This window comes from Toxotes jaculatrix, chromosome 12 (genome assembly GCF_017976425.1).
Source record: "Toxotes jaculatrix isolate fToxJac2 chromosome 12, fToxJac2.pri, whole genome shotgun sequence".
Classification (NCBI taxonomy): Eukaryota; Metazoa; Chordata; class Actinopteri; family Toxotidae; genus Toxotes; species Toxotes jaculatrix.
The window spans coordinates 10,993,544-11,015,153 of record NC_054405.1 but is presented as its reverse complement, the minus strand read 5'-3'; the positions used below and the strand labels follow the sequence as shown (position 1 = coordinate 11,015,153).

At 40.9% G+C, this 21,610-nt stretch overlaps 2 protein-coding genes across 6 annotated transcripts; one reads left to right on the top strand and one right to left on the bottom strand.

The window, feature by feature from the left end:
* The first annotated feature begins 412 nt into the window (after positions 1 to 412).
* On the top strand, positions 413 to 2,775 carry LOC121190507. Of its 3 annotated transcripts, XM_041051306.1 has the most exons (5): positions 413 to 499; positions 1,469 to 1,624; positions 1,751 to 1,852; positions 2,191 to 2,370; positions 2,515 to 2,775. In XM_041051306.1, the coding sequence occupies exons 2-5, from the start codon at positions 1,469 to 1,471 to the stop codon at positions 2,698 to 2,700; spliced, it is 624 nt and encodes a 207-aa protein (XP_040907240.1). In that variant the 5' UTR covers positions 413 to 499; the 3' UTR covers positions 2,701 to 2,775. The 3 variants fall into 3 exon arrangements, with proteins under 3 accessions (XP_040907240.1, XP_040907241.1, XP_040907239.1); XM_041051307.1 differs by lacking the exon at positions 413 to 499 and having other exon boundaries at positions 712 to 1,624; positions 2,191 to 2,358; XM_041051305.1 differs by lacking the exon at positions 413 to 499 and having other exon boundaries at positions 715 to 1,624.
* A 478-nt stretch (positions 2,776 to 3,253) lies between these two features.
* LOC121190506 (unconventional myosin-Ic-like) lies at positions 3,254 to 20,709 on the bottom strand. Of its 3 annotated transcripts, none has more exons than XM_041051302.1 (33): positions 20,530 to 20,709; positions 16,111 to 16,360; positions 12,233 to 12,391; positions 12,016 to 12,131; positions 11,226 to 11,424; positions 10,955 to 11,035; positions 10,586 to 10,765; positions 10,395 to 10,493; positions 9,607 to 9,720; positions 9,440 to 9,511; positions 9,225 to 9,344; positions 9,024 to 9,106; positions 8,751 to 8,856; positions 8,551 to 8,631; positions 8,369 to 8,460; positions 8,141 to 8,235; positions 7,969 to 8,015; positions 7,769 to 7,849; positions 7,462 to 7,567; positions 6,632 to 6,749; positions 6,423 to 6,536; positions 6,175 to 6,251; positions 5,679 to 5,747; positions 5,110 to 5,194; positions 4,827 to 4,986; positions 4,600 to 4,683; positions 4,415 to 4,508; positions 4,276 to 4,331; positions 4,052 to 4,187; positions 3,897 to 3,967; positions 3,721 to 3,818; positions 3,506 to 3,605; positions 3,254 to 3,395 (listed from the first exon to the last, which is right to left on the bottom strand). In XM_041051302.1, the coding sequence occupies exons 2-33, from the start codon at positions 16,126 to 16,128 to the stop codon at positions 3,369 to 3,371; spliced, it is 3,138 nt and encodes a 1,045-aa protein (XP_040907236.1). In that variant the 5' UTR covers positions 16,129 to 16,360; positions 20,530 to 20,709; the 3' UTR covers positions 3,254 to 3,368. The 3 variants fall into 3 exon arrangements, with proteins under 3 accessions (XP_040907236.1, XP_040907237.1, XP_040907238.1); XM_041051303.1 differs by lacking the exon at positions 20,530 to 20,709 and adding an exon at positions 16,531 to 16,652; XM_041051304.1 differs by lacking the exons at positions 16,111 to 16,360; positions 20,530 to 20,709 and adding an exon at positions 13,255 to 13,370.
* Between the last annotated feature and the right edge of the window lie 901 nt (positions 20,710 to 21,610).

Here is a 21,610-nt window from a genome sequence, read left to right as displayed (position 1 = left end):
AACATGCTGTTCCAGAGGTGACGCATCTCTAATAAACTGCCATACTGTACTCAAAGCCACGAGGACTTAATCACACTCTATGACAATAAACTGTTTATTATTTGAGTTCAAAACATCACTTTAAATAATAGACAACGTAGACAATTGCAACCTAAAACGTATTATAAGTGCTGTAAGCACCCATTCCCCACATGTCCGTGAGAAAAAAAGAGTTGTGGCAGATGCATTTTGTTTGTGGTAAGGGGTAAAACCTAGAGCTATATTGGGTTTCTTACAGATTGACTTCCACACTTCCTGAGTGTCAGTGACCGCAAGATGCTGAAACAGGGTGAGTAAGAGAGAGAGAGAGAGAGACAGAGAGAGAGAGACAGAAAGGAAAAAGAAAAAAAAAAACTCCAGATCACTCAGAAACCGAAAGCTCACAAATGTATAAATTGTATGTGGGCTTCAACAAAGCTTGTATGTATCTTGCTCTTGCGGCGTTCACTGCTCATCCAAGGTAAGCCCATTTTGAAAATATAGATACTTCAGTTTAATGCAATGTATCTCATATATATGTGTGTGCATGCGTGTGTGTATATATATATATGTAAGATATCTCATCTTACATATATATATATATATATATATATATATATATATATATATATATATATATATATATATATATATATATATATATGTGTGTGTGTGTGTGTGAATCTTAAGACACTGTGTGTTTGAAGTAAAGGCTCCTCTGCTGCTGTAATGTTTCTGTATGCTTGATGACGTCTGTTATTCACAATCAGTTCAATTCAGTTCCAATATTGTGATGTTTGTGCAGTTTGTTTGTGTAGAAGTGAGTGCGCTTTTGTTATCAATAATTGGGAGAGATCATTAGAGAACACTGTCATGCTTTCTGTGAGAGAGAAACATGTTGACTCATCAGGAAGACTGTGTTGCACCAACAACAAATGATGCAACGGAATAAAATGACAAAAATGAAAAGGAGGATTCGCCTCTTTCTTTCCCTACAGATTAATCTTGACAGAACCAGTGAACCTGAAAGAAAAGATAGAGTTTATACTTCTGATTCTGATAGTCAGGCACTTGCAGTGGACCGATGTGGCATGCTGGCAAAGTCTGAAATCTGTAGTCCGGTGATTAGGACTGAGGACCTTTCAGACCTTTACATCTTAGGGTGCAAGGCCACAAACAAAAAGGAGACAGTGGTTAAAAAATGCTTCCCTCCACAGTGAAACCATTTAGAGGAATCAAGACAAACTCTGGTTCCATAAATGTACAACCAGACCAAGTGTTACTGAATTAGATAATAAATACAGCATGTCTGGGCTGATGCCATGTGGTTGAAGGATGCGGGGAGGATTTTCTTTCAGAAATATTGAAGGACTTTCTTTCAGATGCCCAATATGGAAATTGACTGAATTCCCATAAAGAGAGTAACGTGTTAAATCAATGAATGTTTCAGATGACTGTTTGGTGGCGGGCTCTCATCCTTCTTTGCTGCATACTGAACTGTGTGGACTCTGCTCCAGCCCCAGTCCCCCAGAAGAACAGATATAAAAACTGCTTCCGTCTCACGAGGTCCACCCGAACCCGTGTCCAGCAGCTGCTAAGGAAATATGTGAGTACTAGAAAAAAATATATCTCCCTGCTCCCCCTGACTAGCCACCTTATTCCTGGCCAACTCTGTACACATCCTGCATTTGCTACAACTCTTCTTTAACCATAACTATGTTTATATTAACAGAAGGAGCAGCAGTTGGGAAATAAGCATTTTGAGGACAGAAGCCGACAATTGAAGAACCTGCCATTGCTTTCTACAGATTTCTCCAGCTGGCTAAACCTAACGGTTAGTATCTGCCTGTATTTCAGAACAATCCCATAAAACCAAAAAAAAAAAAACAAAAAAAAACAAAAAAAAAAATCTTTAAATTGGTTATTCCACGAAACATATTCACAAATTTTTCTGAAAATTTCTTTCATTGTTTTGAGAAATGCTTTCCATTATGGTGAGAAAAAAAAAAATAACGAAACCTGATGACATGGGCAGAATGTCTGCTCTTACAGAATGTAAAACTTGCAAAAATTTGAGTGGAATTCCCCTTTTAGAATATCAAGCTAAGAAGGGGGTGGATTGTGCAACATTTTTGTTATGCATCATCTGACTCTATCTTGTTGTGCTTTCAGGACTGGGAACGACTGCATGCTGCTTTCAAGGACATGCAAGCCTACTGGTATATGCTGGACTGGAAGAGAAAACAGCTGGAGAAGGAGAAAGAGCAGACGGCGGTCCGCGCCACTTTACCTCAGAGCATGAAGCACGTTCAGCTGGATCTGAGGGACCTGATGAGCCAAGTCAGTAATCAGGTATCCACGGTCTGAAATCCACACACATGATGTCCAACCCCACCCCCCACCTCCCGCTTGTGTGTTTTAGCGCACACAAAGACTTCGGAGGAAGTGACACCAGGACCAGTCTGTTAAAAAAAATTGTTTTGCTTTCTTCCCCAGATGGATTACATGAGGAGCATGCAGCAAACCTCTCCTACAATACAGATACCCTTGAACCCAGAAACCAGCTCCAAAACAGTATGGGACCGTCGAGTGGAGGGCTACATCATTCTAAGGGATCTAGACCTTTACCTCACTAAGTTAGCAAGAGACTTCCTCCTACTGGCTTCCAAAACACAGTCATGACTCAAAAAAAAAAAGTGCTGTGACCCCAACAACACACAGTTGCACACCAAAATAAGAAAGAACTGAACACTTAAGGTCTGCTTTTTTACATAATGTATTCCAGTATATTTAAGGGATTTCTTGGGTATTTCCCACAGTTTCTGTCTCACCTCTAACTGTAAGTTAGCAATAAGCTCGCAGAACAGAGAACAGAGCATCTTGTTCTTCCCCTCAAGGCTTCAATCTACAGGACTTTCCAAAGATATATTTACTATTTATTGACATATTTATTAAATGCTATTTATTTCAAAGTGGTTTGTTTTATTTCTCTTGCAATACAGAGATACAGTGTTTTATGTAAGACATTTTATATTTGATAGATAAATATATTTGTGTATGACTGACAATAAAGAGACAAAGCATTTGAAACTGTGATGACTTCATGTTATGATTTTCTAATTTAACAAAAAAAAAAAAGGATCAGTGATCATTGCAACACTGAAGACATTCTTGTAATAATGATGATGTATATGAATCGATACAGGAGTTTCCTTTAGTTGAGCAAGTTGTGTATACTTATGGTATCATTTTGTCAGCTGCAAACTTACAAGTAACGACTATTTCTGAGAGGCAATCCTCCAGTCAGCAGAAAAGGATTACCGTTTGTCTGGCTGCTGTTTTCTGTGCCTTCATGTGGTGTTGCTGCGAGGGACACTCTGCAGAGCGAAAACAGATTGAACACAGATCAGCTGGCTGAAATATTTTTTTTTATTAAACTCACTCCTTGCAGGCTCCTCTCATGACATTAGAGCAGACACTGACTCACCACTAGCAGATGTCCACGCTTGCCTTTGGCCACCTTCATCTCTGAGCTCCTGACAAAATCGATGATTCCTTCCTTGCCACGAGCCACAGCAAACCTAATGCTGCGTACCACACAGGAAGTAACAAATAAAGACAAGAACAAGAAGATAAGAACTGTCGGACTAGCAACAACTGCAGACTTCTGCTGGCACCGCGGAGCAGTCAGACAGGACTCACCTGCCCGGGCAAATGTTGACGTTGTCGATCTTGCCGGCCATCATGGCGAGTTTTGTCACCAGCTCGATCACATGGTCACACCGCAGCACTAGATCGCCCTGAAGCAGACAGAGCTGGATTTAGAGTAGCTGCTTGGCTGTATACTTCACATTCATGACTGCTGTGTCCTGCCGTACCTTCTGCTTATTGTCCTCAATGGGCATGTGCAGAACAAACATCCCATCGCTGAGAGAGCTCACAGAGATACCTGTTTAAAGAGAAAACCTGGCTTGGACTCACTGAACTAAAGAACACGACCAAAAAAATATTCGGACCCCCATCCCATCGCTACCTCTCAGAGCTGGGTAGTCAACCCTCTGCTTGATCTTGGTCCTGTCCACCAGCACAGCAAAAGTGTTCGTGAGGAGCAGCTGGCGAGGTCGAGGCTTGAAACCCCTCCTGTCATACTTTGTGACTGACGCACCATACTGAGGAGAACAAAGATGTGCATTACTGCCAGGCAGCACTTATCACCATCACCATCATCATGTTAAAAAATAAAAAGTACAATCCCACCTGCACTTTGTCATTGCCAAGAGTCTGGATGACTTTGAGGTTGATTTGCTCACGTTCTGTGTCAAGCAATGGGAAATCCTCAGTTAGTGTCACGTTTTTTTTATTTACCGAGGGAATGAGTGCATGCATGATCACGTACCAAGCCGGGAGTCCAAAAACAGCCTGCCAACACTCTGAGGGTAGCTGTCTTTCTGATCTTTGAAGATCTCACTGGCTACAACTTTCTGCACCATCTAAAGGAAAGATAAATGAAGCAAATTTAAACAATCAGGAGGTAAAAAAAAAAATAAAAAAAAAACCTTGTTCCCTCTGTTGTCACTATACCTGTTTCTTCCATTCAGGCTGGACCCTTCTGCAGTACTTCAGGACCATGTTTCTCACGTGCAGTACCCGCAGGTGCTCAGAGGCCTGTAGGGCACCATGGAATAGACAGTGTAGAATTTGCAGTGATAACGGTACTGATTCTTATTTGTATTGTTACTTTTAGCTGTATGTGATAAGCTGTATGAGGCAGCAGAATGATGATCTCTGTGTGTGAAGGCTGTTTGTACCTCAACAAGGGAGGGGGGAGGTGTCGGCCAGCTTTTGTCCAAAACGCACTTGGGCAGGTTTTTACGTAGATTCTTGAGGAAGGAGTAGCGTACGTGATCCAGGAAATACGCATTCTCAGGGCAGTATTCCTCATGACGGTAGATGAAGCCTTTTATGAACCTGATTAAAAAAAATTAAAAAAAAGACAGATATAAGAAAGGGAAGTATACATACTGTGCATGCAAAATGCAGTCGCAAAAAATACATACAGAAACAAACAGTAAGAAAGTATCAGTCAAGCACCTGCGGATTAACTCGGCAGCCTGTCGACGCCTCTTTGCTCTCCTGCGTGCTTTCATCCCTCGCCACCCAGACTGGATCACTATCACTATACATACACACACATGCACGTCTTAACACCAAGACAACTTTTATAAGATAAGATGTTTTAAGAACATCCCAAGGTTAGTATAGCATAGTTAACTGAAACATACAGTCAACTTAGGCCCAAGTAGACATGTTGGAAAATAATTAAAAACAAACAAAAAAACACAACCATGTATGCTCAGTACATATGAGCTGGAGTGTGGACCATATGATGTAGAAAGGTCACTGCAAGCCAGTACATCATTTTCCAATGAACAGTGGGCCCTCAGAACTTTGATGGTGATCCAAAAGCATTTTTATGTGCATGTGAAGTAAAAGTGAAAGTAAAACGCCATCTGAAAAGTAACTGGAACTAAGGCTTGTTTGGAAGGTTAAACCAACAGGCATCAAAATTATAAGAGCATGAAATATCCAAACGTAATAAACCTGACCAGTTCTGTGAGTAGTTATGCCTGTTTGTAGTCAACAGTGGGAGGTGCTCTGACCTGCATGTCTGATGCGTTGGTACTTGGCTCTCTCCCTGTAGCCTCTCCATGACGTCTGCAGAGTCAAAGCTGGAACAAAACAAAGAAAAGAGGCTAAATGTGGATTTAAGCTTCTCCATTAAGGTGTTCCAGAGGTCCTGCTGTGGATACCACCGGCACAGGAAGTGAATCAGCATAGGATGTAATTCAATGATTACACATGTTGTGCATTCATTATAAATCCAAAGCGACTGTGTTTAAAATACATTCACTGTGATAGAGGGTGATGTTTGCACTGAGGAGATGGTTTGCTTCTTCTATAGGTGTGAACACAATAATATGAACATCTCACAATATGCCGCAGTACAACAATACCACTTTGGTACCACAACTATAGCCTCAGAAAAGAGTTGGAAAAAGTACTTCACAAAGGTAATATGTGACTGGGAGTCATTATCTTCCAGTTCATTTCAATTGTGACATCCCAGTGTTTCTAAGCCTTACCACTATTACTAACCTATCTCTGGCTTTTTTGCCTCCAGTGCATCCTCTGTGGTGAAGAGAGTTTTTGGGAAACGGATGAAGATTTTTGATCTGCAGAAAGAAGACAAAAAAGAGTGATGAGCACAAAGGTGACACTGCATCGATGTACAGAATGTTTTTCTGCACATATTTAGCGAAGGGCCGACCCATAATCTGATCCCTAAGTGTGACAGTACTGGTGAAATGCTGCCAGTTTGTCCTCTCTCTCAAATAACACATTACCTGCCCAGTTTGTACTCTTCTGGTTTGTAGCCCAGGTGATTGACCAGTGTGGACACACCATCAGCAAGTCTCCCGTGCCAGTTGGGCCACGTCTCGGGACACAGGGGCTTGTACCTAAGGGAATTTGTAAATTATTGTGTAGATAATGACAGAAGGCAGAATAATATGGTCACTGAAGCTGTAATTTATCTGGAGAGGTGGTCAGTCACCTTTGCAGGAAGGCTTCAAAGCGACGTCGATAGGCAAAGCCAGCTCTTCTGACCCTCAGGTTCTCCATCAGGCCCAGGTACTTCACCTGGTGTCTCACCAGAACTTCATCAAACCTTCCTGCAGGCAGAGATCTTATTCACTGCTGACAATGATACACTAACAGAAAAACATATGGCACACATACTATACTATACTATACTATACTATTACTATATTATGCTATACTATGCTATGCTATGCTATTTGAGTTCTCAAGAAGTGACTAAGGCCTTGATTCTTAGAATGAAGAAACCAGGCCTTCATTTATTTTATTATGTTATTACAGACCTAGCTTTATTTCAAATTTTCACTGTTTTATGTGTCCTTTTTTGTATTTTAGTGATAAACCCTCTTGTTTTCTGACTGTATGCTCTGTGCTAACTTCTTGTGGATGCAAACCCAACACTTCCTCAATCTATTTCATATGAAAATACTTCAAAGGGCATAATTTATTGCTTTCCCTCAGAGGCTTTTATTGTGAATCTGCAGGATTTTGCTGAGCTTTATTAACAGCAACATGAAAGTCCAGAGAAAGAATTAATCTAATTAGTGACTGACAGCACATTGTGACAATGTCGTACTGATAATTGTGTGGAAATATTTTATTATTATGTATGAACCAAAATAGCACAGGTAACAGTTTTTTTTACCCCTTTTATTCCTTGATCTTTATTTAGAATCTGCCATAATTCGTTTGAGCATGTTCTCATTTAAGACAAAAACCAGCTTTTATTTGATAATAACAGTGCAGTAATATAAAGCACAACAAATTCAATGAGTCAAAGTGTACCTGGCTGCTTGGCATCATTAGGTTTGATACAGCGCACGTACGATGGCTCTTTAGACATGAGGATCTCCATAAGTTTCATCAGGCTGTTTTTAAACTGAGTGGCAGCCTACAGGACAGAAAAAGAAACAAACAAGAGACTAACTTTTCTGTACATTTGTCTGTGTATGTAGAAACTGAGAGTGAGAGAGAGCATGAGTGAGCGAAAGTGTGAGAGTGAGAGAGAGAGAGAGAGAGAGAGAGAGAGAGAGAGAGAGAGAGAGAGAGAGAGAGAGAGAGAGAGAGAAGAGGGGGGAGGGAGTGTGATCACCATCTCTGGGCGTTTCTGGTCCATCACTTCCTCTCTGCGGAAGCAGTGACTTAGTATCTGGTTGTCTGACTGACACATGACCTGAACAGAGACCAAACCACACAACCACATCAGCACGGCACGCCCCCACGTCTTCCTCTTCACTCAAGTGAAGGCGAATTGCGGTGAGGCTACACCTAGTGCATTTTCATTATGCTTACCTCTTTCAGGTTCCTGTTCAGCAAATCATTGTTCTTGTCCAGAAAACCTGAATGAGACAAACAGGATCACTGCTGTTTGTCATTAAGGAGCCACTGGGTTATGGGTCGCGCTCTGTAATAAGTGTCGCCTCTTATAATGACACACAACTCAACTGGTTGAGTTAGAGCTTACCACTGACATTGTAGTTGACCTCTCCAGCATAATGCAGCAGCCTGAACTCCTCCCTACTCATTACCCTGCGAGTTTTCCCATTCGCCAATTTGTGACTGAAAGACATACACACGCATGGAGATGTGGAAACAAACGCACATAAATCTGCAGATTTAAGAGGCTGTAATTCAAAGGGTCTTTGCACTGTAGGTCTACATCAAACACTATTATATCTATGAGGATACTTACGTGACAAAGTGGGGATGGCCGCCCAGTGTGTCCTCCAGTTTCTCTAAAAAGGAGACATCGCAAGTCTCTCCAGGTCTCAGACACTCCTCATCCTGAAAGTCAGTCACACTGTTTAACTTACATAGCACTATATTGTTATATTTGGAGACTGAAATAAAAACAAGCAGTTGTCATTTGTATACCAGAATGGAGATGATGCCTTTGTGCTTCTCCTCTATCAGGTCACAAATGATCTTGTTGTCAAAGTACTGCACCGTCTCCCACTGGAATCAGTGAGACACATCAGCGGGAAAGAAGAAGCTGTGTTAGCAATGGAAACGGAAATATGAATAAATATGTCAAAATTGTGTGTTTTTACAACCCAACCAACAAATTGACTCACTGCAATCCCTTCTGTCTCATACTCCTCCTGCTCAGACCTCAGGGTGAGCTCAATAAAGAGCTGCTGGAGCTTCTCATTGCAGTAGTTGATGCAGAACTGCTCAAAGCTGTAGACAGATTTATGAGGGAATTTAGGTCAAATTTACACTAAGCGCAAAAACCATGTGTATCAGAGGCTGCTATTGGCAAAGAATTTGGTTTGGCTGTGATGAGAAGCAAATTAAGGTGTGACAGAAAAAAGGAAATAAGTATAGTATAGAAGTATAACTCATACCTATTGTGCTGTAGGACTTCAAAGCCATAGATATCTAGAAGTCCGATGACTGAGGAGGACTTACTGCTGTGGTAGATTTCATCCTGCATAACATATAAAGTACACATTAAGTAATTAATGGTAAAACACAGAAACAGCCCCACAACACAATGATGGAATTTCCACTGTGGTCTCTAAGTTGTTATCAGAGCTTTACTGCACCTTCGGAGCCAGCGACTGGTTGATCTTCTCCACCAACCAAGAGAAGGTCCGACCATACACAGCCTTGGCTAAGGCATCACGGGCAGACATTGCGTGCTCAAAATTGAGTGGGCTGATCATCTGTAATGAACAAATGTACATAACAACATTATACAACTCCGCAATACACAGGAAACACCTAAAAACACGTGGAACAAGGACAAAAAGCCTGTCACCTCCTCTCCTTTGGCAGTGAGTTTCTTGTGAGTGAGTGCTTCGCTCAGGGCTGAGCCATCAACACCCAGCAGCTGGAAAACAACAACACATCTGTTCTCAGCAATGCCTTTTTGTGACTCTTTCTGCATATTTGAACATCCAGTAATACAAGTGGGACTGTTCTGACCTTCGCAAGATTTGTTATCTGGGTCTCAGTGGTGATATAAGTTTCTCCTTCCTCCCCTTCCCCAAACTGAGTGTTTCCCAGATGAAGAACACCGGCGATGATGTTCAACAATTTCTGAGGTCAGCCACAGGAAAACACAGTTAACAACAACCGCATAGGTGAAGCATTTGTATTTAACTGGGCAGTGATTGCAATAGTCACTCACAATATGTTTATATCATTTAAATGACAATCAGAAACAGAGAGTGAAAAGCTACAATTATGCAAAATAACACGTCTAAATGGTGACGAATGCATGAGACAGCAAGTTAACGGAGGAAGGATTCAAAACGTTTTGCCTCTGCAAATGTTTTATGAAGTAAAAACGGAATTAAAAATAGCTGAGCCTTAGGGATACAAAAACCTTTTCTGGTGAAAAACAATGAATGGAAAAGATTTAGATTTTTTTTACTATTAAAGCAGAACAGAATCCTGTGGTTTATACTTGTCACACTATTTTTGGATTCGTTCTGAGTTGTCCTGAATGTTTTTATGCTGATAAGAAATGTGATGTTTTGCCAGTGTAAACAATGTAAGATAAGAAAGAGTGGGCATGTTCGTGACTGAAAATAATATTCCCAGTATAACGCACATTGTCGGAACATTGCCTTTCTTGGATTTATTCCTGTGACTCTACAGTTGAAACTGCTTGGTAAATGTGGTAAACCAGAGAACATGAGTGAAAAACAAAACAGCATTGTTGCTGCCTGCACAAGGGCAGCTATCAGTCATTGCTGACTGTTACTTACCTGCACTTCCTCCTCGGTGAAGCCAATAACAGGCAGGGCTTTCATCACAACTTTCCAATTATTCTTGTCACTAATGGAGCTGACTCTGGGGCAGTTACCCTAAACAAGACAATTAAATGTTACACCACAAATGACCCTACAATTGCATAGACCTCAGTTTGAAATTCATAAGACTCCTGCACCATACACACCTTGACCAGATACTGGTAGCTCTGAGGGTTTCTTTCCAAATCCAGTGTCTTAAGCAGGTCTTCGTCCCCTCCATCCAGAAGCTGATAGAAGATGTGGAAGTTCCTCTCACCATGGTTCTGGTGTACTACACGAGATTTCTCCAGCAGGTAGTTCAGGATGTGACCGCCCACTGGTGCCCCCTAGGAGAGATTAGAGAAAAAGATAGGAGATGATAAGAACTGTGAAATCAGGTTTACTGATGATTTCAGAGGTTTCAGTGTTTGAGTCACTATCTTTGATATAGTTACATTAAATGTGATGTTGTCAGTGTGGTGTAAGGGTTTATGATTTATATAAAGAATGAGAAAAACCAAGGAGGGAGTGTTTACCCTAAAGTCAAACTGGACATCCATGTACTTCCCAAAACGGCTGGAGTTGTCATTCCTCAGTGTTTTGGCGTTGCCAAATGCCTGCAAAAACCAAGGGAGCCAGGAAATTAGAGGGAGGAAGTGAAATTAAGGGCAAGAATACAATAACAAAATCAAACAATCACGAGAAAGCGCTTAAAAGTATTTCAGATCAATCTGATGATAGCATTCAGTGCATTGTGAATGATAAATCAGTTTCAATGATAATGGCTGTTCAGTTTGAAATTCATACCTCCAGGACAGGGTTGGACTGCAGTAGGCGGTCCCCAAGGGCAGCCATGTGATCATTAGTGGGGCAGGTGACAGCGTAGTAGAGGAGGATCTTCTTGGAGGCCTCTGTTTTACCTGCTCCACTCTCACCCGATATGAGAATACACTGGTCCTTCCTCTCAGTCCGCATTGCTCGGTAAGTGTTGTCTGACACAGCGTAGCTGAGGGAAAACGCAAAAGCAGTGTTAGAATTCAACAGAGAGTTAAACCATTGTGATGGAATACATTGAAAACACGAGGACACTTCAAGGAAGAACAGGAATGAAGTTTTTTTTGTTATGACTCCCTATAGTTGTACAGTCAGCTGTTCGTTTAATTTATTTGTGCGCAAACATTACAAAATTACATTTTCCATACGTATTAGTTAGTCCTAATATGATATCAAACTGATTTTCTGATACTTACAATAAAGCAGCTATAATATTTCTTGGTGAAATACTTCAATATGGTCAATTAATCATATATGAGGCAAGTTCATAAAAAAATAGATTTCAACGAGAGTTTGGACTTATTCATTAATTATTATTATTAATTATATTCAGATCTTCTCTGGTAAATATTAACTGAGCTGTATAAAGCCTGTGACAAGGTTAGGCACAGAATACTTGTCATGCCAGTCATACCTTAATGCATCCTCTTAGATCACAGAGAATCAGTTTAGTAATATATAGTTCTCAGCATGTTATGTGATGGTTATCATGGCCGTTGACAACAGAGGATTGTGGTAAAACATGGACAACAAAGTGACTCACATGTGAGGCGATATTTCGTAGAAGCTGACCCCTCGGTAACGTTCCATCTGCGGCTTGGAGTAAATCTCCAGCTCTTTGTAAGGGTTCACTGACACCAGCACTGAGCCAATGTATGTCTGAGCCAAAAAAAATGACAAGAACAGACATTACATTCAAACATGTCTCACTACAGCAGCTGAAATGTTTTGGAACACATGAGGAAAATTAGATTCATTACGTAGATGAGGTTTTCTTTGAAGCGTCGACGCAGGTTCTCGATGAAGGCTGCCTCACTGTTGTAATTTTCCAGCAAGACAAAGTCCTGCACCCCGACCCTGTCCCGCGCAGTCAGCGCACTCTCCATCACCAGGCGCACTCTTCCTTCAATGTCCACCTCCTGCAGGAAGAGAGAGAAGGAGAGACATTACAGAGTCACACAAATGAAGCACCTGTCACAGTTTAACTGAGGTGAGTCTCATTCTGGTATAGCACCGCAGACAGACTGCCATCTAACAGTTTGTGGTAGACTGACAAAATTAATGTGAGTTATACTGGATACATGAGTTGCTTCACATTTTAAAACCAGAGAGGGAAATGATTTCTGTTCTTACTGATAACCCTGTAATTGATGTAGTTACACTCTGCTGACAAGCAGGGGGCACCAAAGGCCTATTCCAAGTTCATCTGATGCACTCTACATTCACCCTGTTATGAAAGAATAAACATCTGGTGCTCAGTATTGCAATAATTGCCACATAACAAATATTTCAAAATAGAATCTATTTATGAAGCAAGACAATATGTATTTCAAAAATATCTTCAAAATATCTGAGCAAATGACACAAGACTTACTGAACACATTACCAAAACAACACTCTGTAAACATACAAAGTAAGAAGTGTTCCATTAAGCCGCGCCAAGATTAAACAATGGAGACATTTAAGGCATCCAAATGATAAACAGACGTGACAGACTCATCTATTATGTGATAGTGAGATAGCGTATTATGATGTATATACAGTACACACGGCTCTATATCACCAGACGGGTTTAACCATTGCTGCGAGGAAAGTGTGTGTACATGTCAACCGCACTGTGATGGCAAACATCACACTGGAGACAGGAAATAAATACAAGTCGACGGAGTGAAATTCTCAGATACGCCTTAAAACATGATATTACACACACAACCACATGCATGGTCATGTATACGCACATACAAAGAGATAAAAGTGTCAGATGTCAGCAGTCAATACTTACTGATGATAAATATCCAACCGCACAAAGTAGTGTGTAATCAACGTTCTACACTTCAGCCCAACCAGCTGCCCTGTATCTTCAGTATCAAAGACACATTTATGAGAAAAGCTTGGCTGTTTTTCTTTATACATTCATTAACAATAAATAGCAAGCAGAAAGTGGAACAAAGGGGCCAGACTTCCACTGGACTTCTGTTTTTCTTGAATGCAAGAACCTCTCAAGGGTCTCATTTGGCTGGTTAATGCCTGTAGAAGGTCATTATCTCTGAGCATTAGAGGCAGGAAAATCCTTCAAAAAAACAAGAGGACAACAGTGGAAGATAGCCAAGAAGTGAGAGCAAAAGAAAGTCAAAGGACACTTCCACTGTAGCCCCTCCTCTCTACTTCACCTTAGAGTATTGTTCTCCCACTCCTGCAGGTGGGCTTCCTACAAATACTAATTGTAGCACTTACAGTTCACTGTCAGATTTTCCAAAGGATACAACAAAGGAATGTCAGGGTCAGGTTTGGGGCAGGCGTTCAGTGGATACTATCAAATGTTTCTATGCTGTGTGTCAGCAGCTGCTCATGCTTCAAACACTGTGAATGTGTAGAAGGCAGCATACCTGGCCAATCATTTCCACTGATGATACCCACGAGAAAAAAAAATTACAAACATAAAATTAAAGCTGCAAGCAGCGGTGGGAGGGCCCTCGCACTCCTTGCAACCCGCGGGAGTCGCAGCCGGCGCAGCCAAGCACCAGAGTCCTCCTATGTCCTCTCCTCTCTCCTGCTTTTCTCCCCAGAGAAGGACAGCAGTATACAGCAACAGAAAAGACATGTCCCCCTCCCAGCAGGGGGCGCTATGAGGGTATCATCATATGAGCATATAAATCAGTTGAGAGTCTTAAGGTCATCCTGACTGTAAAGTTTGATCCACATTGGATGAAGTATGTGGGAGATACAGGCACAAATACCGGTACATCCATTTCCTGTGTGTTGGAAAAGAGTCAAGTTCGTGGCGGCGCCACGGACAGACTGTGTAACCCACATCAAAACATTTGTTAACTTTTTGTCCCTAATGCCTTCTGAACAATCTGACCAAAATTTAGCGCAATCGGACAATTTCCCTAGGAGGAGGTCCGCTGTCAAACAAGAATTTTTGTCGGGGAACAATTTTGGGCAAAGTTTGGTGACTTTTTGAGCACGTTCAGGGTCAAATTAGCCGACAAAGAGCCGGGAGAAAAATAAAAGAGGAGGAGGAGGATAATAATAATAATAATAATTATTATTGTTCCTTCAGTTACAATGGGGCTTCGCACAAATTTCGTGCTCTGGCCCTAATTATCCCTACGCTGCTTGAGGTATGAGGATGCAATGAAGGTGCAGCTGTGGCCAAAATACATTTCCCATAATTCTTTGACAGTCTGTTAACTTAAAATGAAATATTCTGCATAAATTGAAAGGATTTCACTAAATTTATCAACATAAATATGCACAATATTTACCCTTGCTTCAGTTTGACTTGTATGTGGTTGCTTATCGCATTTAATGTCATATTGCTTAAAGTGCGGTTACGCATTGTTATGAAACTTGGAGAACACCTCCATGTGTTTAGCATACACATCAACCTTTCATGGCAGATGACAATGACACTACGTGGGTCTTAACTTTAATAGACTCCTTTGGCCTGAATCTTTCATTCCATCTCCCTCAGGTCTCACACCTTTTATGTTAATCTCTGATGGTATTCAGTTGTACAGCAGCTGCTGTGCTGAGAGTGTCAATCTTTCCAACGTCTGAAACATCCAAAATCGTGTAATGATCTTCTTATGCTTACTTGTTTCTTTGACTTATGAAAGACAGAATTAACTGTGGACTGATACCTAGTGGAGTCTCCAAGCAACAAAACACAGCTTTTTCTTATAACTCAAAAACACAGCAAACCTTGTTTTCAAGGATCTATCTCTCAGCAGTCATGAGTTGGATTTTTTTTTTTTTACTTTTATCCCAGGAATTTTATCACCATAAAATGTGGGGGGAAGAAATCACTTTTAATGGTAAAAAACTTCAAAACAAAACATCCAAAACACAGAAACACTGCTGTCACTGGGGTTTCGTAATCTAAGTGGAAATCTTTAAAGGATGTGAAAAAACTTTTTTGAGACACCTTGGTTGAGACACCATAAAGGCTACAGATCTAGAATGGAGATTTAACCAGAATACAGTGTAATCCTTGCAGCTTTGCTGTCAGTGAACTAACCTGAGGCTTGCTGGTTACAGCAGCAAGAGTCTGATCTAACTGACTCCCACCATGCTTGACTGCTTAATGTGGGATTTGACTCAGCGTAGCAGGGAGTTTTGGTGAAATCTGCAGGTTTGAAGGTGCAGCTGCAGTGACAACCAGCAAGGAGGCTAACCTAACTGTAGGACTTGGCTCCAGGCCCCCATGACTAAGCTCTGCTGGACCGACTCCATTCGGATTGTCTTCCTTATATGGCATGCCCCACCACTCTGTCCCTGGGCGAGCTGCTCTGGTACCACAGCTGGCTCCCTACCTCTGATGTGCCAGTAATGGATATTGTGGAAAAACACCAAGTTTATCCTCTTTGGACTGCTTAAGGTAAAGCTCATACAAAACCAAATTACACACTGACTCATACACTGGCAAAAAAAATAACAACCCAACAAAAATCTACAAGTGACTCATCGTTCTGTTTTGCTTTTCCCTCCATGAGTGAGGCAGTGAACTGATGGATGGGATCATTTGCTTTACTGTATAAGCACAAATAATATACACACACACTTTAAATCCAGCTAGTGTGCAGCACTGAACATGAAAATACAACAAAGAGCATCATGGCAGTCAGGATCTTACCCTGCCTTGGTACCTCATCCTGTCCTCTTGCTGCTGGAAGAAGTGGCTGAACTGGTGGTTTCCCCTCCCTCCCCCTCCACCTGGACTGGTGCCCCTCCTCCTGTAGCAGAGAGACTCCTCAACTGTAACTTCTCATCCACCTTTGCCCATGGGCGACGGATTTAGGTAACTTAATTTCTCTCCCCGTCAGTCACTTTCTTTTTGCCTTGGTCTCTTTCTCCACGTCTTTCCTCCTCCTCGTCTGGCTCCCCTGTGAGGACAGAGCACACGCACTCAGGCCAAAACACCAACAGCTCCACTTGTTTATACCTTCAATTAATCTTCCCTTTGACAGGTCAAAGTAAATGTCCGCCTCTCCACAAGTCCCTCTCCTTCCATCTAAACCATACTGCATGAAACAAGGGCAGGAACTCCACTCACACGTCACACAGCTGGACTAAAAAAAAAAAAGTCAAGGGAAAGTATGCTGTTGGATAATGCAAAAAAAGGAGCCAGAGAAACAGAGGGCTCAAAGGGTTTGGAAAAATTTGCTAAGAGCCCCAAACTACAAACATGTAATCACTCTACAGCTATATAAAAAAAGGGAAAAAACAGAAATCACATGATGAGATCTCAGTACATTCTTTCTTTCCTTCCCTCCCAGTTTAGTTTGCTCCCTCCCTTTTCTCCCACAAGCCGAGACAGATTCACAGGGGATGTGAGTTATGGAAGCGTTTCACCAGCAAGACTGTTTGTCTCTTTGTGGCTGTCTTCCACCGCTGATGAAATGACATCAAAATATCTCTTTGCAGATATTTGAAAGTCTGTTATTAATCTGATGTAAGTCTGAGCTATCATATTCCCCAGCTGGTTGGTTTTCCTGGCAATATTCACAATGCAACAAATTTTAATTTTTAACATAGCAGTAATTTAACATAAAATATGCTGTCTGCATGGATTGTCAGATTTCTCTTTTCTTACATTCTAGGCATTTTGGGGGAGTGCAGACGAGGCTACATCTTCTGTGTGGGAGAACAGCACCCTCCTCTGGTTTCCCTCCCTTTGTCTCTCCTCTCACCCCATTTTCCCCCACTCTGTCTCCACGCCTCACTCTCTTTCCCTTGCCAGCATCATCAAATATCCAACACTGAGGAATCTGAATAATGTTAGCCAGATGGAGAAAGTCTCTTGCTCTTCTTCTCAATCTCTGGCTGTCACAATTGTGCTTAAAGGGAGGAGAAAAAGAAATCTCCATGTTGCTCCCTCCCTGTCACTCCTGAATGTATGTAGTGCACACGTATAGGGAAGAAGTGAAACTGCCACACTCATTAAACTGTGTAAAAGATGCTGTACCGATTGGTTTCACTCAAAACCTCATTTTGGTGCCCCGCCCACTTTTACTGTAAATGGAAAGCTATCCTGCCAGGTCCAGCCTTTTCCCTCACAGCTTTTCTTACTGAAAACTTTGCCTCCCTGACCCTGTAGTTTACTCAGTTACCCCACTGCATTCCCACGCTGAGTTATATGTGCTCTGTTCACCAGCATCACCTTAAATGATCAGTCACTGCAGGTCAATTTTGTATAGAGTGCAAAAATCAAAAGAAACTCAAACAATGAGATGGTGGTTGATCATTCAGTTGGCACAGGGAAGTTGACTATAGCAGAATGGTAGGTATTGTTGTGTTCCCATATCAAAGCCAAACAGTGCATTGAGGAAACATTCTGAATAAGAGTTACACTTCAGGATACACTGTATATTTGGTTTCAAATGTTTCTGAACTAAACATATGAAAGTTAATGCATGCTGAACAATTGTCCCTATTGTTGGAACCAATGTTCTTTGAAGTATGGATAAACTAATATGAATGATTAGAGTTAATAGGAGCACATATGAGCACAATGGGTTCATGTTTGACCACCAGTAGCTTATTTGTGAGTTCCACTTCCAGGCTAGGGTTCAGGCTCAGGGCCTGGTTTCCCTCAGCTGGGTGTCACTGTATTCATAGGAGAGCAATTGTCTAAAATGCAACCAGAAAAATAAATAAAGAATTATAAATAACTGAACATAAAACAAAGTTTTGTAATACAATACGTAGTAGTTCATCTGATGAGTGAAACCTCTGAAACCTTAGCTTCTGTGCACAAATTCACAGTTGGGTATGTTTGGGTATTTCTTAAGTCCTATTTACTCTTTTGGAGTCACGAGAAAAGTCAACTAGACATTTACTTGAGTCATAACCATACACAGGTGTCTCAGACACACAGATTGCTAGCAGTTGGACATCCAAGACAGGACATGTGTAACCATATGCATGTGGAAAACATGAGGGTACTCTCCTAAAACATCTGGTTTCTCTATTCTGCACACATTACACATAACAGCATCTGGCAAGAACCTTAGTGCCAGCGAAATCGAAAAGACGTGAAAGTTCATCAGAACGAAACTACAGTTTAACTGTAAAGTCCATCTTCATTACCTAAGCTGCGTTATTTTCCAGCTGAGCTTTTTTTTTTTTTTTTCAATCAGCGTTCCTATCTTTGTTTAGCAGTTCCTGTAAGAAGGATTTCCTTCCTAGCTGTTTCCTGATGTTCAGGATCTTCCTTCACGAGCATTTGCTTGCGCTCAATTCTAAGCTGAACTATACCTTTCTAAATTTTTGTTCAGTCTCCTGTATGTGCACATCATTAATTTCAAATAAAGAGAAGCCATGGTATTATGTTTGATGAACTGGAATCTAACACTTTCCAAAAGTGTAACTGCTATTAAAATATGTATGGCAGAACTGAGTTGATTTATTTCAAGTAACTACTTCTCAAGAAGTAAACCTACTTTCTATCTGCCTCAACTGTCTCTACACCCTCTTCTGTTAAACACCAAAACGCTGTAAAAGATGCACAATAATTTTTTAAGCTTATTTATTAAAAGTGGTGAAGTATCTCCAAAGCAAGTAAAATATGTCTCTCTCATCTATTAAGGACACCGAATTCACAGCTACAGCCCTCTGCCTGACTTCAATTTCAAATAATTACATTAGAAACTCAAAAACTAATTCTGAACATCTGACACATAATGGAAGAAATCCAGAGATCCTGGAATAACCTTCCTGTCATAAACTGACTGCTTGTGTTGCACAGTGTTTGAGCCTGATGTATACTAATGGTTCCTCACTTTGTATTTAAATTGCTAAGGTTTTCCGATTCAGTGTAACAGTGAATCACAGAGGGATGATGATTTATTTAGGCGTGGTGGAAAATGGTTTCTTTCTCTCCTCTTTCTCTTTTCTCCCACTCTCTCTCTCCCTGTCTCTCTCTCTCTCTCTCTCTCACACACACACACACACACAGACAAGTTATGTGACAGAATAAATGAGATATAATACTTCGCACTTATCTCACCATGCTAATCTTTACATCTTCAAATGGTCTATTTCTATCTTTCTTCTTTACGTTCTATCTTTGAAGTTATGCTGCATTATACACACTTCAGTGTAGAGCTGTTACGAAGTTTGTCACAAAGTTAACAAAGATAAAAAATAGATTTGAACGTTGTTTGGGGTACCTAACCCTGCTTTCCCCACTGTTCATTATGCTCTCGGTAGAGACGCCATTTCCTACCTATTGTCCATCTGTGCTGAGCTCCTTCAGCACCCATCTGCCGTCCCTTTCACCCCTCTCTCACCTCTACTGCCTCTCATCCCCCAGATCCCCATTACACCACAAAGGCTACTTCATAAATTGATCAAGGCGCAAAACAAAAGCCTGCGAATCAACAAGCCGTGGAAAAATATTTGTGTATGTAGCTGGAATTTAGAAACAAAAACACAGATGGAACAAACATCTATGGGGGTGTAGTCATCTTAAGTCTGTTTTCAGACAACAAAAGGATGAGTAAGAGGTCAATAATGTAACTTCCTTTGCATGATCACTGGGACAACAACCAGGAGCTTATCACTACATCAACTCCTCTTGATGTGCTGAATTATAGGAAAGCTTAGGGCTCTTCCTAGTGGTAATAAATATCAATTACACTGAACTGGCTCCCATTCCTCTGCTTTTGTGAGGGCAATGGATTATGATATTTTATTCCCAGCAGTTAAATCCTAATGAGTCTGATGACTGATTTACTTTTCATCTAGCATCACAAACACACAAGAATTTCCTTGTCTAGGTTTATAACAGGACACTTATAAAAACAATGGCACAGCTCTTTCTGCAGAATTTTCCTCATAAAAGTATTTTGCACTGTGATAGTTCTTTCATTTAAGCAAAGGATCTCGATATTTCTTCAACCAATTTCAAACATGAAAAGCTTTAATTAACTTAACTGAAACACAGTACAAGCTAACAAGAAAACTGTATGAAACTTGCACATAAAGCAATTATACAGACAGGCAGAAACACATTCATAAAGTACAGACAAATATGCCTACCCGGTCTTACCTAATAATTAGAGTGTATGATCAGCCTCAGTGAAAGTGAGCAATGAGCTGTTTCTCCCATTTCCTTCTCCAGCAGCTGCAGACTGGTGCTGACCACACTTTTGGTTACTTGCACAGCTGAAGGTGAAGCTCGTCAACCACACAATCCTTTGCCTGGCTGACTTTCTTTTCCCAGCAGCTTTGTATAAACGCACTTCCATTCGGGATCCAAACGGATAAACTTACAGCACGGTCACTTTCTACAAAAAAAAAAAAAAAGAAAAAAAGCTTGAAATCTTTCACGTAAAAACTGAGACCGCGTTAAGCGTTCACTGCAAAGATGAGAGAAGATTTCAGGCAGATTGTGGCCTATAAATCCGCTAGGAGGCGACAACACTAAAGTTAATGATCTGCCAAAAGTAATCAGATATGATGCTGATGACTGATGCCTGCCTCTGTAAAGGATGGATGAACGGGTGTACACAGTGAACTTATACAGGCCAGTTTATGAGTTCATCAGACTACAGGGACACACTTTACGCAGCTGCCTCCACTACACTGCTGTCAAGGAATACAATTCCTATATAAGTGATATTCCTTTTATTTGCTTTGGACCTGTGGGAAACTCTTGGGGGTCCTGTGTATAATCCTGTGATTTCCCTCTTTATTTACATTTTGATATGACAGAATATAGCAACTTTTAGGCGAGATTTATGCCTTTTCGTCATTCAAAATAAAAGTTTTCTATTCCTAACCTGCAGGCCTCGGGTTACAGTAAACACTAGACCTGGTACTTGTCTTCTAAAATAGTAGCTATATACTTGTTCAAGGCCTTAAAGTTCCCGGTGTGTATTTGTACTGGGAAAAAATTAACTGGAGTTAAGGCCTTTAACGGTTATGGTTAGCTAACATTTCTCACCAACCCTTAGCACTAGCTAGCCGCTAATTTAATTGAGTTTAAATGTCATCTTTTTAAAAGCTTTAAAACAATTTACTTTATTAGCTACACTTTTTTGGTGTAACTAACATTAATGTAAGATAAGCCCACACACTAGCTAGTAGCTGTTTCAAAATAGCCGGTACTTAACGTTAAGTTACGCTCT